At 39.9% G+C, this 13,091-nt stretch overlaps 1 protein-coding gene across 2 annotated transcripts; it reads right to left on the bottom strand.

The window, feature by feature from the left end:
- Positions 1-1,769: 1,769 nt before the first annotated feature.
- LOC131466447 (PWWP domain-containing DNA repair factor 3A-like) lies at positions 1,770-10,583 on the bottom strand. Of its 2 annotated transcripts, XR_009241424.1 has the most exons (6): positions 10,349-10,583; positions 3,186-9,843; positions 2,540-2,630; positions 2,271-2,458; positions 2,059-2,147; positions 1,770-1,946 (listed from the first exon to the last, which is right to left on the bottom strand). XR_009241424.1 is itself a non-coding variant. In XM_058639671.1 (4 exons), the coding sequence occupies exons 2-4, from the start codon at positions 2,361-2,363 to the stop codon at positions 1,820-1,822; spliced, it is 309 nt and encodes a 102-aa protein (XP_058495654.1). In that variant the 5' UTR covers positions 2,364-2,458; positions 2,540-3,145; the 3' UTR covers positions 1,770-1,819. The 2 variants fall into 2 exon arrangements, 1 of the variants encoding a protein (XP_058495654.1); XM_058639671.1 differs by lacking the exons at positions 3,186-9,843; positions 10,349-10,583 and having other exon boundaries at positions 2,540-3,145.
- Between the last annotated feature and the right edge of the window lie 2,508 nt (positions 10,584-13,091).

Consider the following 13,091-nt stretch of genomic DNA (forward strand, 5'->3'; position numbering starts at 1 on the left):
TACAATTGGCCATGCAGGAAATAAATGAAAGCTATCCCATCGATTTGCATAACAATCAGTTGATAAATGTGATGAATATCACTTTCTAACATTACTACTAGGGCTGACAAATGATAAAATATGGAGAATTTCACATACATTGCAGTGAAACAATAATGCTATTTTAATTATGTTCATATGAATGTTACTTATTAGGGCTGTCTTTTTGTTCTTTGGGGATTTTCCTTTTCATTTTAGGGCTTTGGTTGCATTAATAGGTCCACATAATTGATTAGTTTAAAACAAAGAAATCAATTGGTAGATTATTGTCTCCATATATTTTGTCCCTTTGATGGAGGATTTATATAACATGATGATGCTGAAATACTTCATTTTCTTTGTCACTTACGCATTCAGCCTGTCGGCAATATTCTGCCACGCCACATCCCTCGCTTTATTGATTGCCGTGGTATTGCCCTTCTTTGGGATTATGTGGCTGTAATCCTCATATACCTCCATGAGGAGGGTTTGCTCCGCTGCGGAGAACATCTCTGCACGTTCTTTTCCCTTGCTTTTCGGCATTTTTCCAAGTAGGTCCAGCTGCAGACCCGCAGACCACTCAACGAAACGCCCCTTTACTCAACGAAACACCCCTTTACTCAACGAAACACCCCCTCACACTACCCGACACTCTGATTGGCTCTCAAGAGACTGCGTCTCAAACGTGATGACGTTTACTAACGTGATAACGTCTTCTTTTATTGAAACTCTATTTACACACGCGTATCTCATAGACACTTGTTGACAAGAGACTTTTATCCCGGTGTGCGACAGGAATAGAGAAGAATAAATACTCGTGTTGACTTTTATGAACACAGAAATGTTCTTTCTGTGCAATTTGTGAATAATTAATGTCACTTTGTAAAGTATGAAATGTTATAGCCAAACTGCTAAAATATATAAATGCCTATTGGAAAAGTTCTTTGAACATCACGTTTACACAATATACTATCACGTTTTTGTGATATTATTATCACGTTTATACAATATAGTATCACGTTGATGTGATATAATTATCACGTTTATACAATATAATATCACGTTTATGTGATATAATATCACGTTTATGTGATATAATTATCACGTTTATACAATATAATTATCACGTTTATACAATATAATATCACGTTTATACAATGGTTATACAATATAATAGCACGTTTATACAATGTTTATACAATATAATATCACGTTTATACAATGTTTATACAATATAATATCACGTTTATACAGTATAATATCACAAATTCCACTTTGAACACACACTTTGAATAATTTCATTTGTTTTTGCAAACTTCCAACATCATGGCAACCTGTATGTTACAAAAAGGTGTGTTTAATATAGGCCTACATTTATTGAATGTCTTATTAGTCTGTAGTTTGACATGTTGTTCAACTGGACAGAACAACGATTAGAACTAATAAAAGTCTACTTGATCAGGTTTTTAACCTGAAAGAAACCCTCCTAAAATTCTGTGCTGCTGTGGTCCAGCTGGTGGTAGACAGAAGTTAAGTAGACAAGATCTGCTGAGTATGTCATTAAGGAGATGTTACCTATTTCCAGGAAGATATGTGAAACATTGGTATCTGAATCAAACCCAGCCAGATGGACATCAGTAGGTCTTTTGATGAAAGTAAAACAAATGCACTGAAACCCTTGATTCTGCACAGAAAGTTGTATAACTTTCAAATCCATGTAATGAATACAAGTGATGAATGATATATTTTCTTTATGTTATACACAACAGACTATCCAGCAGACACATTCACTACCCAGGGATTACAGGCGCCTGAGGAATTCCTCACACTCCAAGGCTTTCTTGTAATTGCTCAGGAAGCTATCCAGTTTCTGCCTCACTTTTGAGGAAATGTGGCTCTGAAGCTGTTCCCCAAGCTGGGTTATCTCGCTGACAAGACAAAACGATATAGCAAAATAATGAAGTCGTTAAAGACACTCAAATACATAATAAGATATAAACTGAAAATTGGATTAACAGTTTCCTAAACTATCCGGCTTACCTTGAGTCAAACTCTGTGCCACGCATGTACATCTCCTTGGCTTTGTCCAGGGAGATGGAGTGAACAGCTCCGAGGGCGTATACTGTTGCCTGTGGCATGAAGATTAAGATTTAAGATTGTGTTAGACAGTGACCATGTAGACAAGGAGACAGACATATGCAGTCATATAAAACATGTAGTCTACAAATCAGTGTCAGTGTCTGAGATCTCACCTCTGGCAAAAGTACATCCATTACAAACGCCACTGGATCTGCAGACTTCTTGTCTGTCTCAGTACGTTCGAGTACTTCAGACAAGAAGTGCATGACTTTGTCCACATCATCTCATCATCTTCAAAAAGAAGGATGACCCTGTCCTGTTTCTTGGCCCAAGGAGACACCGTGTTGCCTGTGATGATGTTCTATAAAAATTGTATAGGATTTTAGTTTGGGTATTCATATACAAATACACAAACACCACACTAAATGCCATTGTCACTCACTTTAAGGTGTTGCAGCATGCCCTGATCCTCTGTGATTACACTGGTTAACAGACAACATGCCTCGCGTCGCTTCTGTTGGGCTTGTTGGGCCCTTTCCGAAAATTAAATTACACATAATATGCAACACTGAATACATGTGATTAAGAACTTTGAATAAGACATTTTCTTTCCCTGATTATTTGCACTTCCTCTGATAAGAGGTGTCATCCTGGCTGGCAACTTGTTTGGCCACAGTAACATCACTGCCCTAAATGGATATACAGATAAGCCTGTCTGAGAGGCAAATTGTTACATTACTTCTGAGAACAATCATTATTATCAGGGGCATCTATAAAAATGCAGGAATCTTGAAACTTTTTCTCAATATCTAAATTCTCAACAAGAGTGAAAATAAAATACACATTGACTTAAGATTCTACACACATGAAGTACAGTACACATAGATGAAATGGCTCCAGCATTAGTTTACTTTACTTATTTTGAGTTTCTGATACTCAAATGGATGAGTTGAATAGTTTGATGGTCACAGTTATCCATGGTCAGGACAAACAGAAATAACATCACATTTAATAATACATAAGGCTCATGGGGAAATTAAAGCCTTTCAGCGTTGAAATGAAAAAATATTTGATCATTTAGGACTTACCACCGTACTCCACCATTGACCTTTGGTGTCCCTGCAGATGGGACACAAGCTTTGCATAGCTCCCCTTTTTTGTGCAGATCAGACACTGATAAGTGTCCGAGTCGCATGTTCTCAGCTCAGGGTCTGCTCCATTACTGAACGTAGTGTTGCTCTATAAAAGAAAATGTAAATTAAAATTGTATTTTGTATTTTTAACATGGAAACATTTTTAATCCAGAATCAAGTAGTAATGAACTGGACTGCATTTGCCTGTAAGACTTTCCCTGTCCTAAAATATATGCAGGCTAACTAAAATAAATCAAATCAAATGACACTGTTGACTGTGATTCAACAGAACTTCTAATTTCCAAATAATCATCAGTCATCACCTACCGCTTTATCCTCCACCAGAGGGTCGCGGGGGGTGCTGTGCCAATCTCAGCTACATTGGGCGATAGGCTGGGTACACCCTGGACAGTTCGCCAGTCCATCGCAGGGCCACACACAGATAGAGACAAACAACCATTCACTCTCACACTCACTCCTATGGTCAATTTAGAGTGTCCAATTTACCTATCCCCACATTGCATGTTTTTGGACTGTGGGAGGAAGCCGGAGAACCCGGAGAGAACCCACGCACACACGGGGAAAACATGCAAACTCCATCCAGAAAGGCCCTTGTTCCAACCGGGTCTTCTCGCTGCAAGGCGAGAGTGCTAACCACTACACCACCGTGTGGCCCTAATTTCTAAACATGAAAAATATTATTCATCATCAAATCTTTTATCTTAACAATTGTAGAACTGAGGTCACACGTTTTCAAATGAGCAAAGCTGTGTGCAACTTGTCAGAGTCAAAGATACAGATACATACTAATATATAGAGATCATATAGTTTATCTTATACATTTCTTGGTTCAAATGAGAGAATGTTATATTGTCAATGTTATAACCTGTACATATAAATAAAAAAAAAAGGAAAAAAAGAAAAAAGGGAGAAAATCGCTGCGTCTTGCTTGCTGTTACAATCGCTATCGTTACAGCATGCAGACATTACTGGTTAATAAACCACACTTAATTGATTTAATGGATACAAATAATGACTATTCATCCAGTGTTCAATATCTAAATGTGTTTTTTATCAATTCTTACCTTTTCCTCCGTCATTTTCCCGTGTTTTTCCCGTGTTACTTTTTCGGGTTCTCTCTTCATACTCGGTCAACGTAAACTTCATCACGTTTCAGACGCAGTCTCTTGAGAGCCAATCAGAGTGTCGTGTAGTGTGAGGGGGTGTTTCGTTGAGTAAAGGGGTGTTTCGTTGAGTGGTCTGCGGGTCTGCAGCTAGACCCTTCTCCAGTTTTCACAGTTTCCGCGCTCGACTAGAATGGGCTTTTTATTTTCCCTGTGGGCGTGCACAAGTTGAGGCTTAACAGGTGAGGCTTGACTAAGCGTCAGGTGGAGCCAGCTGATTTCACTTGATGGAACGACTTGGAGCTAGATTGGGAGATGGAGCTTAGTCAAGCTTCAAGCTTACACCTAAGTCTGGCAATTCTTAGCTACGTTGATGGAATACCCCCCTGGTTATCTTTGAGATTAGAGGTGAGGTTTTGGTTTCCAAATAACTGGCAGTCAAGAATAGCTACACAATCTTGTGTGTGTATGACGTAAATGCGTCCATCCAAACATATTTGTCATTTCACTGAAGTTAAAGGGCGTAACTGCTGAGTCAAGGTTTCGTTTCAGGAGAAACAGAAGTTACAGACGCCCTCATAAAAGCGTCTCCGGCCCTCATCCGAAACACTGCTGCACAAACTGCTGCTGACGATACAACAGTGATCCCAAGTCTAATCCAACTACAACCAGACGAGCTGACCACAGAGGCCAGGAAACAGCTCAGGATGAGGTGAATTCATGCAATTATTTCATATTATTATTATTATTGTTGTTGTTGTTATTATTATTATTGTTATTATTATTATTGTTATTATTATTATCATTATTAATAATAAAGAATATCAGAGATGGTGTGGTTTAGAAACGTTTTTATGTGAAAGTGTTTATGGGCAGAATCATTATTTTCCTATAGGGGAATAATAACTTTACTACGTCACTAATAATAACTTAGTGGTATAAATCAGTTCCACCTGTTAAGATATTTCTGTTCATTATTAGTGATATAACTTTTTTGGATGGTTATTCTTCTGTCCTAACTCATGTTTAAAATGCCATCTTTTGCTGGGGTTTTATGAAACAATACTTATTATGACCTTTTTGAATCTTTTTGAATCTTGGCAAATACTCAAATTAAAACAGAGGAAAACTAAAACTATTATAACCTTGGTGCAGACACAGAATGCAGACAGACCAAACGCTGTTTTGTTTATCATTTATTAAACTGTGTTATATTTTCCATGATGGGGAAAAAAGAGAAAAGCGTTCATATGTCGGCCATTGGGTGCCCCAATTTTTAAAGATTGGTTGACATTCTTCCTCATTTGCATAGTTCACATCTCAGGCCGAGCCGTCTGTTTGGGAGGCTGCAGAAATATTGTGGTGCATTACGGCAGCCTAGAGGAAAACCCATATGACTTTTATTATCCAAATAACAATCAATCAATTAATATTGATTGTTATGGCACTTGTTATAGTACTCTCAAATCAGTAACTGAACACAGGGGTCGTAGAAATATGGACAGTATATTTAATTTCTGCCAATAAATAAGAGATAAATGTAAAATTGCCACTGAGAATATTCTGTCAACATAGTGACAACGTTTTAATGTCTTAAATTAAACTCCACCAGCGCCGCACAGAGTGAGACTACGCTGGAGGCCAAACTGAAAAAGCTGCAGTGCCACTTCACCTGGGACCTGGATGACAACAAGTCCATACTTTTACACCTCAGGGAGATGCTGCAGGACATTGGAACTGATGAGGGAAACTGTTGGCTGGGTCACATTTACAACCTGCAGGGCTACATCCACTTCCAGCTGGGAACCAATGAAGCCAACGAAGCCAGGAGTTTCTTCAGCATGGCTACAGAAGCTCTAAACCGAACAAGAGACGCAGACAGGGGTCCATGGCTGCTGGTGAACTATGGAAATCTGGCTTGGCTGCACTATCGCCAAGGTGAGGAAGCAGAGAGTCAGGCTTACCTGTCAAAGGTTGCTGCTCTGAAGGAAGAATTCCCATCTCCATCACAGGACGAGCTGCACCCGGAGATCTATGCTGAAAAAGCCTGGACTCTGCTGAAGTTCAGCAGAGAACACAAGGTACTGGCGGGCGAATACTTCCAGAAAGCCATCGGGATGCAGCCAGACATGGTGGAGTGGCAGACCAGCCATCTGATAGGGTTGGCCAGTCTTCATAAGCACGATGAGAACCAACTAGGGGCAGACTTCATGGAGAGAATGCAGAATGCCAAGGAACAGGATCCAGAGAACCTGGAACTTGCTGCAGTGTGCCTTAGGCAGCGTGCCAGAGGAGAAGATGTTAAAGATGAAGTGAGTGAGTTGGCAACAAGGATTTTGGGAAATCCCGTCAGCAGCTACAGTGGAATCAAAGTGATACTACGGATTTACAGAAGCGATAAATCTTATGACAAGGCTATAGCTTTGGCAGAGGAGGCTCTCCTAAACCATCCAGACAAACGCTATCTGAAAAGATGCCTGGCACTCTGTTACAAGTGGAAGATCAATTCAAGGGGCAGTCCCCCAACACCGCAAATGATAGATAAAGCGATCAGTCTCCACAAGCAGGTGATTTCTCTTTACCCGCATTCTAACTTTGTCAAGAGATTGGACCTTGCAAGTGTGTACGCACAGTCCCCTCGCGGCCTGGGTGAAGCTGAGGACATATACCGGGAGCTGCTTGAACGGGACCTGCAACCTGCAGACAAGCAGGTCCTTTACAACATGTATGCAAAATTTCTATACTTCCAACGGCAGAACTTCAACGGATCGCTGGATTATCACATGAAGGCGGCGGAGATACCGATCGAGTCGTTCTATCGACAGAACAGCATTAAAGCTCTGGAGAAGATCAGAGACAGAGGCAAGAATTATAGGTGCCGTGAAATTGAGAAGTTTCTGGACAGACTGTGAACATCCCAGTGATCCTCGTGACATCACTTTTCTTCCATAGCAAACAGCTCAGTTGATGTTGATGTCATGTTGTTTGGTGTTTTACAACAGTTGGTAATCTAGCTTTACTGCCCTCTTCTGGATGTAGTCACCCATTACTTCTACTGAACTGGGATGATAACAAATATAATAGCTTTGAGTGTTTTACAAATATCAATCTATTCTCTATTGCAGTAGAAATTGGTGATAATTAATTAATGACATGCATGTAGCAATTTATTGCATATATTATTATTATTATTATTATTATTATCTTTTTATTTTTTTATTTTTTTAGAGATTTCTTCTGCATGAACAAATTAAAATTATTGCCATTGTAGGTCATAAATGTCATTTAAAAGAGGTTGTTTGTTTGTAATCTTGATACCTTTTGGTCAATTATGTTAACAAAACATGTTAGGTTTCTAACTGTTGAACTATTGCTCTTCTTTTCACCCATTTACGTGCATTAATATAACATTTCCCGTATAAAATAACCACATTTAAAATAAAACTAGCTCTCTCCAGCTATGACGTCATCGTGGCATCACTTTACAAAATGGCGACATTAGCGTAGCAACACTGCTGCCAGCAGAGGCTCCATTCTGTTTACTTAGCGTGTATTGATGGACGTAAAGCCCCAGGACAATTTAGTAACTTAGTATCTAGCTAACTAACCGATTTTCTAATTAACTTGACCGTGTAAGTGTTGCGTATTTAGTCAGACTCCTCGCACTAATCCGTGTTAGCCCCGTTAGCTTGTGATGCAGCCGATTCGGCGTCTACGCGTACAATCACTGGCCACTTTATTAGGTACACCTGTAAACCGGTTTTTAATATAAAATGGCTAAAATTGACAATGCGGGAAAAATCAGTTGCTCTTAGTTTTAACAGTTTGAAAGGACAGAGATATATTTGCCTGGAAACCTGGAATATCGACCACTATCAGTCCGATACTTGTTGATAACACCACCCCACCACCTACACCCATTTCAAGCAATTTCAAAGACAATAATACTTCTCATCTCGTCCCGTGAAGCAGAAATAAAGAGTCCACATAATGACTCGGCTAAAATGCTGTCGCTGATCTTTGTCTCTTTCTATAATATACAATGGTTTATTGTTAGAACAATATACAGGTCTTTTTCTAACAGTATAGTACATACTGTATATTTGAGATGAATAGGTCCTTGGCAGAAGTGGATCCCTGACCTGTTGCCATATGTTGTGAACCCAATCATTGAGATTTGACGCCATCTCTGGCTGTTCAGACTACTTTCATCCACAATGTTTAATAACAGCAGAATCTCTCCTCATGTCGACCTGAGCTTGAGGTAGAACTCATGTTCAAATCCTGTAAATGAACCACGTCCCTCAGTTCGTCTGTCATCTCCAGCTAACATGATAAACATTCAGTTTTCAATTCACTGGTGTGGCAGCACCACGCTGAGATATGTGACAGTCTGACCGCTCGATGTCTGTATTTACACCGTCACTGTTGTAGCAACAATCCTTTCAGCGCTCACACCTGCTGAGGAGAAGATGTGGAGGACGTTGACTGATAAAGAAATGAAATGAATTCTTCTGAAGAGGTGAGCACTGTACAGAAAGACTTGGAAAGAAAATGATGCATATGGATGATTTTGTTTCCTCAGTGGCAGCAGAGGGCGCTAAATCACAGCCTTATGTCTGAACGGCCATATTACTATCCTTAACCAATATTTAAACAAGTTAACAGCCAACTGTCAGTTAATCATGAGTCATAATAAGCAATAGGAACTCATGCCAGTTTTTCATTTTAAAGGGGACATATTATGCAAAATCTACTTTTTAACCATTTCAATACTTACATTTGGGACTCTGGAGGCCCTACCAGTCGCCAAAGTGTGGAAAAAGAATACTCAGTCATGTTTTCGTGGTCCCCCTTAGTGTAAGTATAGGCGATAAAACATGCAATGTTGAATTCCCTGCGCTTATGACGGCAGCATGCGCATTTCACCGTGAATGTTACCACCCACCAGTAAGTTTACTTGGAGAGCTCCACCTTAGCTCCACCTTAGCTCCACCTTGTCCCTATAAAATGCGAGAGTGCCGGCGAGGGAGGAAGAGCGGTATTATGTCAACGCAGATGGACTGTGTGCTGTTGGTGGCTGCACAGTGGAGCACAGTGTTTTACACAAACTTCCAGCCTCAGAGGATTTTATATATGAAGCTAATGTGCCGGATAAAGTCAGCAAACGTGTGTTCGTGTGTTCGCACCACTTCACATCAGACTGCGGCCAGCGGTCGCCGTATTTAGTCAGCGACCGTATTTCACCGACGTACAAACACACATTTTTAGGAAACGGTCAAATAGAGCTCATAACTGACCATTCTGACACGTCCTGTTGCAGTCTACATACTACAACTTCTTCCGTAGTTTTCTCTTGTTCAGGGTCGGACTCTGGTTCAAACATATATGGTTGAACCGCAATGTTTCCTCCACCAGCCATGTTCCTCCCACGGTTCACGTTCAACTGTTGTCATGGTAGCGTGAGCGTGCTGGCGTCGACACACCCCCTGGAAGAAGTGGGTGTATGTTTACCTGTGTCTCACTTGCATATAAAGGGACCAGGCACAGGGTTTAGCAGGGTTATTGAACTGCTATGGTGCTTCATCCTTATGGTATTTTGACCAAAACATGTCACAGACATGTTCATTAGGACACCAGGGAACTATTTTAACTTAGAGAAATAGGGTATAATATGGGACCTTTAAATGTTGTACGTTAGTGGCACATTAGTCATTGACTACCAACAGAGACACAAAGGAAAATGGACACCAAATAAATCTACACCTTCTTAAGTCTTTAATATCTTTAGAATATGTTGACTGCCACTCTGACTCCACTTGCCTTGGAGTTCTCCTCAGTTGAAACAGGAGGACAAAGAAGAAAGCAGACCCCATCAGTGTCAGAGCTGTGGGAAATGTTTCCGTTGGATTTGCAGTCTGAGAAGACACAAAGTCACCCACGACGCAGAGAAACTCCATCAGCCAACTGTACAATCTTCACCTGTATACTCACCCGGAAGAGACGGCGTACCGCTGTGACCAGTGCGGGGAGGATTTCAGCGAGCAGAGCTCCTACAGAAAACACCTGTGTGACCACAATGGACCGTACCAGTGTGTCCAGTGTGAAAAGACTTTCACGTATTTCAGTATATACAAGATACACATACGGGTCCACACCAAAGAGAAGCCATACTGCTGTGACCAGTGTGGGAGGAGCTTCTCCCAGCTCGTGAACTACAAGTCACATCTAGTAGCCTGTCGCCTCGTTTCACAAGGAACGTGGCTTTGGGGACCTTTGATGTTAGTTAGATAAAGGGTACTGCAGACACTTTGATGTCATTGATAGAGGGATTGGGAGACATGTACTGGAGAAAAAAGTGTAAAACAGTTACATATTTCTAGTGACAGTGGGAGTGAAAGACAGTTATGGGCAACTTGTACGGTTTGGTCGCATTGTTGAGACCAGGACACAGAGTTGCAGTCTTCCATGCTTCTCTGTGCTTCTTTTCGAGCAGTCACCAATTAAAAACCCCATAGAGACTGTGTCTGTCCCTCGACCTACTAAAGTTAAAACTAAAGTAAATAAATCAATAATAAACAGAAGAGGAGTTAGACATTCTAACTTAATAAAGATTAATACCAACAATAAAATAGAGTCAAATAATACCACTTTTAAATGTGGACTATTAAATATTAGGTCTCTCTCCTCAAAATCTGTTTTAATAAATGATCTAATTTCTGACAATTGTATTGATTTATTCTGTGTAACTGAAACTTGGTTACATGAAGAAGATTACGTTAGTCTAAATGAGTCAACTCCACCCACTCATGAGGTGTTGCAGCCATTTTTAATACTAGATTATTTATCAATCCCAAACCCAAACCAGGATATTCATCGTTTGAAAGCCTTATTTTTAATCTATCTCATCCTAGTTGGAAATCACAAAAACCAGTTATGATAGTCACAGTTTATCGTCCACCTGCACCTTATTCAGAGTTCATATCAGAGTTCTCTGAGTTCTTATCTGAGTTAGTGCTTAAGACAGATCAAATCATAATTGTAGGGGATTTCAACATCCATGTAGATGTTGACCGTGATAGTCTTAGCTGCGCATTTAACTCGCTGTTGGAATCAATAGGTTTTATTCAACACGTTAATAAACCAACTCATTGCCTTAATCACACCCTCGATCTTGTTTTAACTTATGGTATTGATATTGATAACTTAAACATAGTTCCTCAAAACCCTCTCCTTACTGATCATTATTTACTCACATTTAATTGTACAATAATGAACTACAATAACATAAATAAGAAATACTGTCTGATATTTAATATGAATACATTCAAAGAGACAGTGCAACCTTTATTTAACTCGGTGCCATATGTCAGTACATCTGAAGGTACCTTTTGTGATTTTACTCCCGCCCTCATAGATAACCTTGTTGATAGTACAGCAGCCTCACTGCGTACTACATTAGATTGTGTTGCCCCTCTGAAAAAGAAGGTGGTGAATCAGATGAGACGAGCACCATGGTTTAACTCCAATACTCGTGCTCTTAAACAGACGTTACGTAGATTAGAAAGAAAATGGCGTTCCAATAACCTAGAGGAATTTTATATAGTCTAGAAAGATGGTTTTGTAGCTTACAAAAAAGCCCTACACAAAGCTAGAGCTGCCTATTATTCTTCTTTAATTGAAGAAAATAAGAATAATCATAGGTTTGTTTTCAGCACTGTAGCCAGGCTGACACAGAGCCACAGCTCCACTGAACCATCTATTCCTTTAACACTGAGCAGTGATGACTTTATCAACTTTTTTGTGAATAAAATAACATCAATTATCCCTCATATTGGGACTGACTCATCTTTTAGCAAAAGAGCTTTAGAAGCACAAGGTGCACAGTCAGTGCCGGCCCTGAGTAATTTGGTGCCCTAGGCAAGATTTTAGCTGGCGCCCCCTTGCATCGCAGCAGTCAATTTCACAATCAACTTTCATACAATCACACAGAAACTGCATGTGTGTATTCAAGATTTTATTTCTTTGAGTAAAAAATATCACACCAAATAAAAACAGTGCAAGCTATCATTCTTTTTGGAGTACATCAGCCAGCTCCTTTTGATTTTTTCCCCATTAACTAAGACTCTGTGAACTAACTCTCTTCTTACTTTGTCTGTAAGAGATGGCCAGTCAGCAGGGTCTATAGGTGCAGCCTTTAGTCCTGATGCTGTGTCACTGGGCTGTGCAGAGGTAGACGGGACAGCCGCACCTGATGCTGTGTCACTGGGGGTGGTACTGAAATATTTGAAGTGCATCTGAAGAGAGAAGAGAAGTATATGTGACGACTGCATGTTACATTTTAATAAAAAAAACAGATGCTTGGTGTGCTATACATGAGACTAATATAGACTAATAATGAAAATGTGATGAGATTCATTCAACTTTATTGTCATTGCAATGCAATTCAGTCTAACCAGAGTGCAAAAACCAGTAAAGTGCAGTGAAATGAATATATATGTATATATAGCCTATGAATGATATGGGAAAGCTAAGGTATGAAATATTAACAGTAATACACTTTAACCGCACTTTAACAATGATGTAAACTTTAACAAACATAAACTGTGACACATAAAACCAAAGGCTTACAACCACCCTGTGGCAGTGGGGTATGGTTAGAGTGGCGGCTGCTGGAGGAGAGGGAGGAGTGGCTCAGCCGGTGATCAGACAGCTGGACAGAATCAGGTAATCAGTC

Source organism: Solea solea, chromosome 10 (genome assembly GCF_958295425.1).
Source record: "Solea solea chromosome 10, fSolSol10.1, whole genome shotgun sequence".
In the NCBI taxonomy this organism is placed as follows: Eukaryota; Metazoa; Chordata; class Actinopteri; order Pleuronectiformes; family Soleidae; genus Solea; species Solea solea.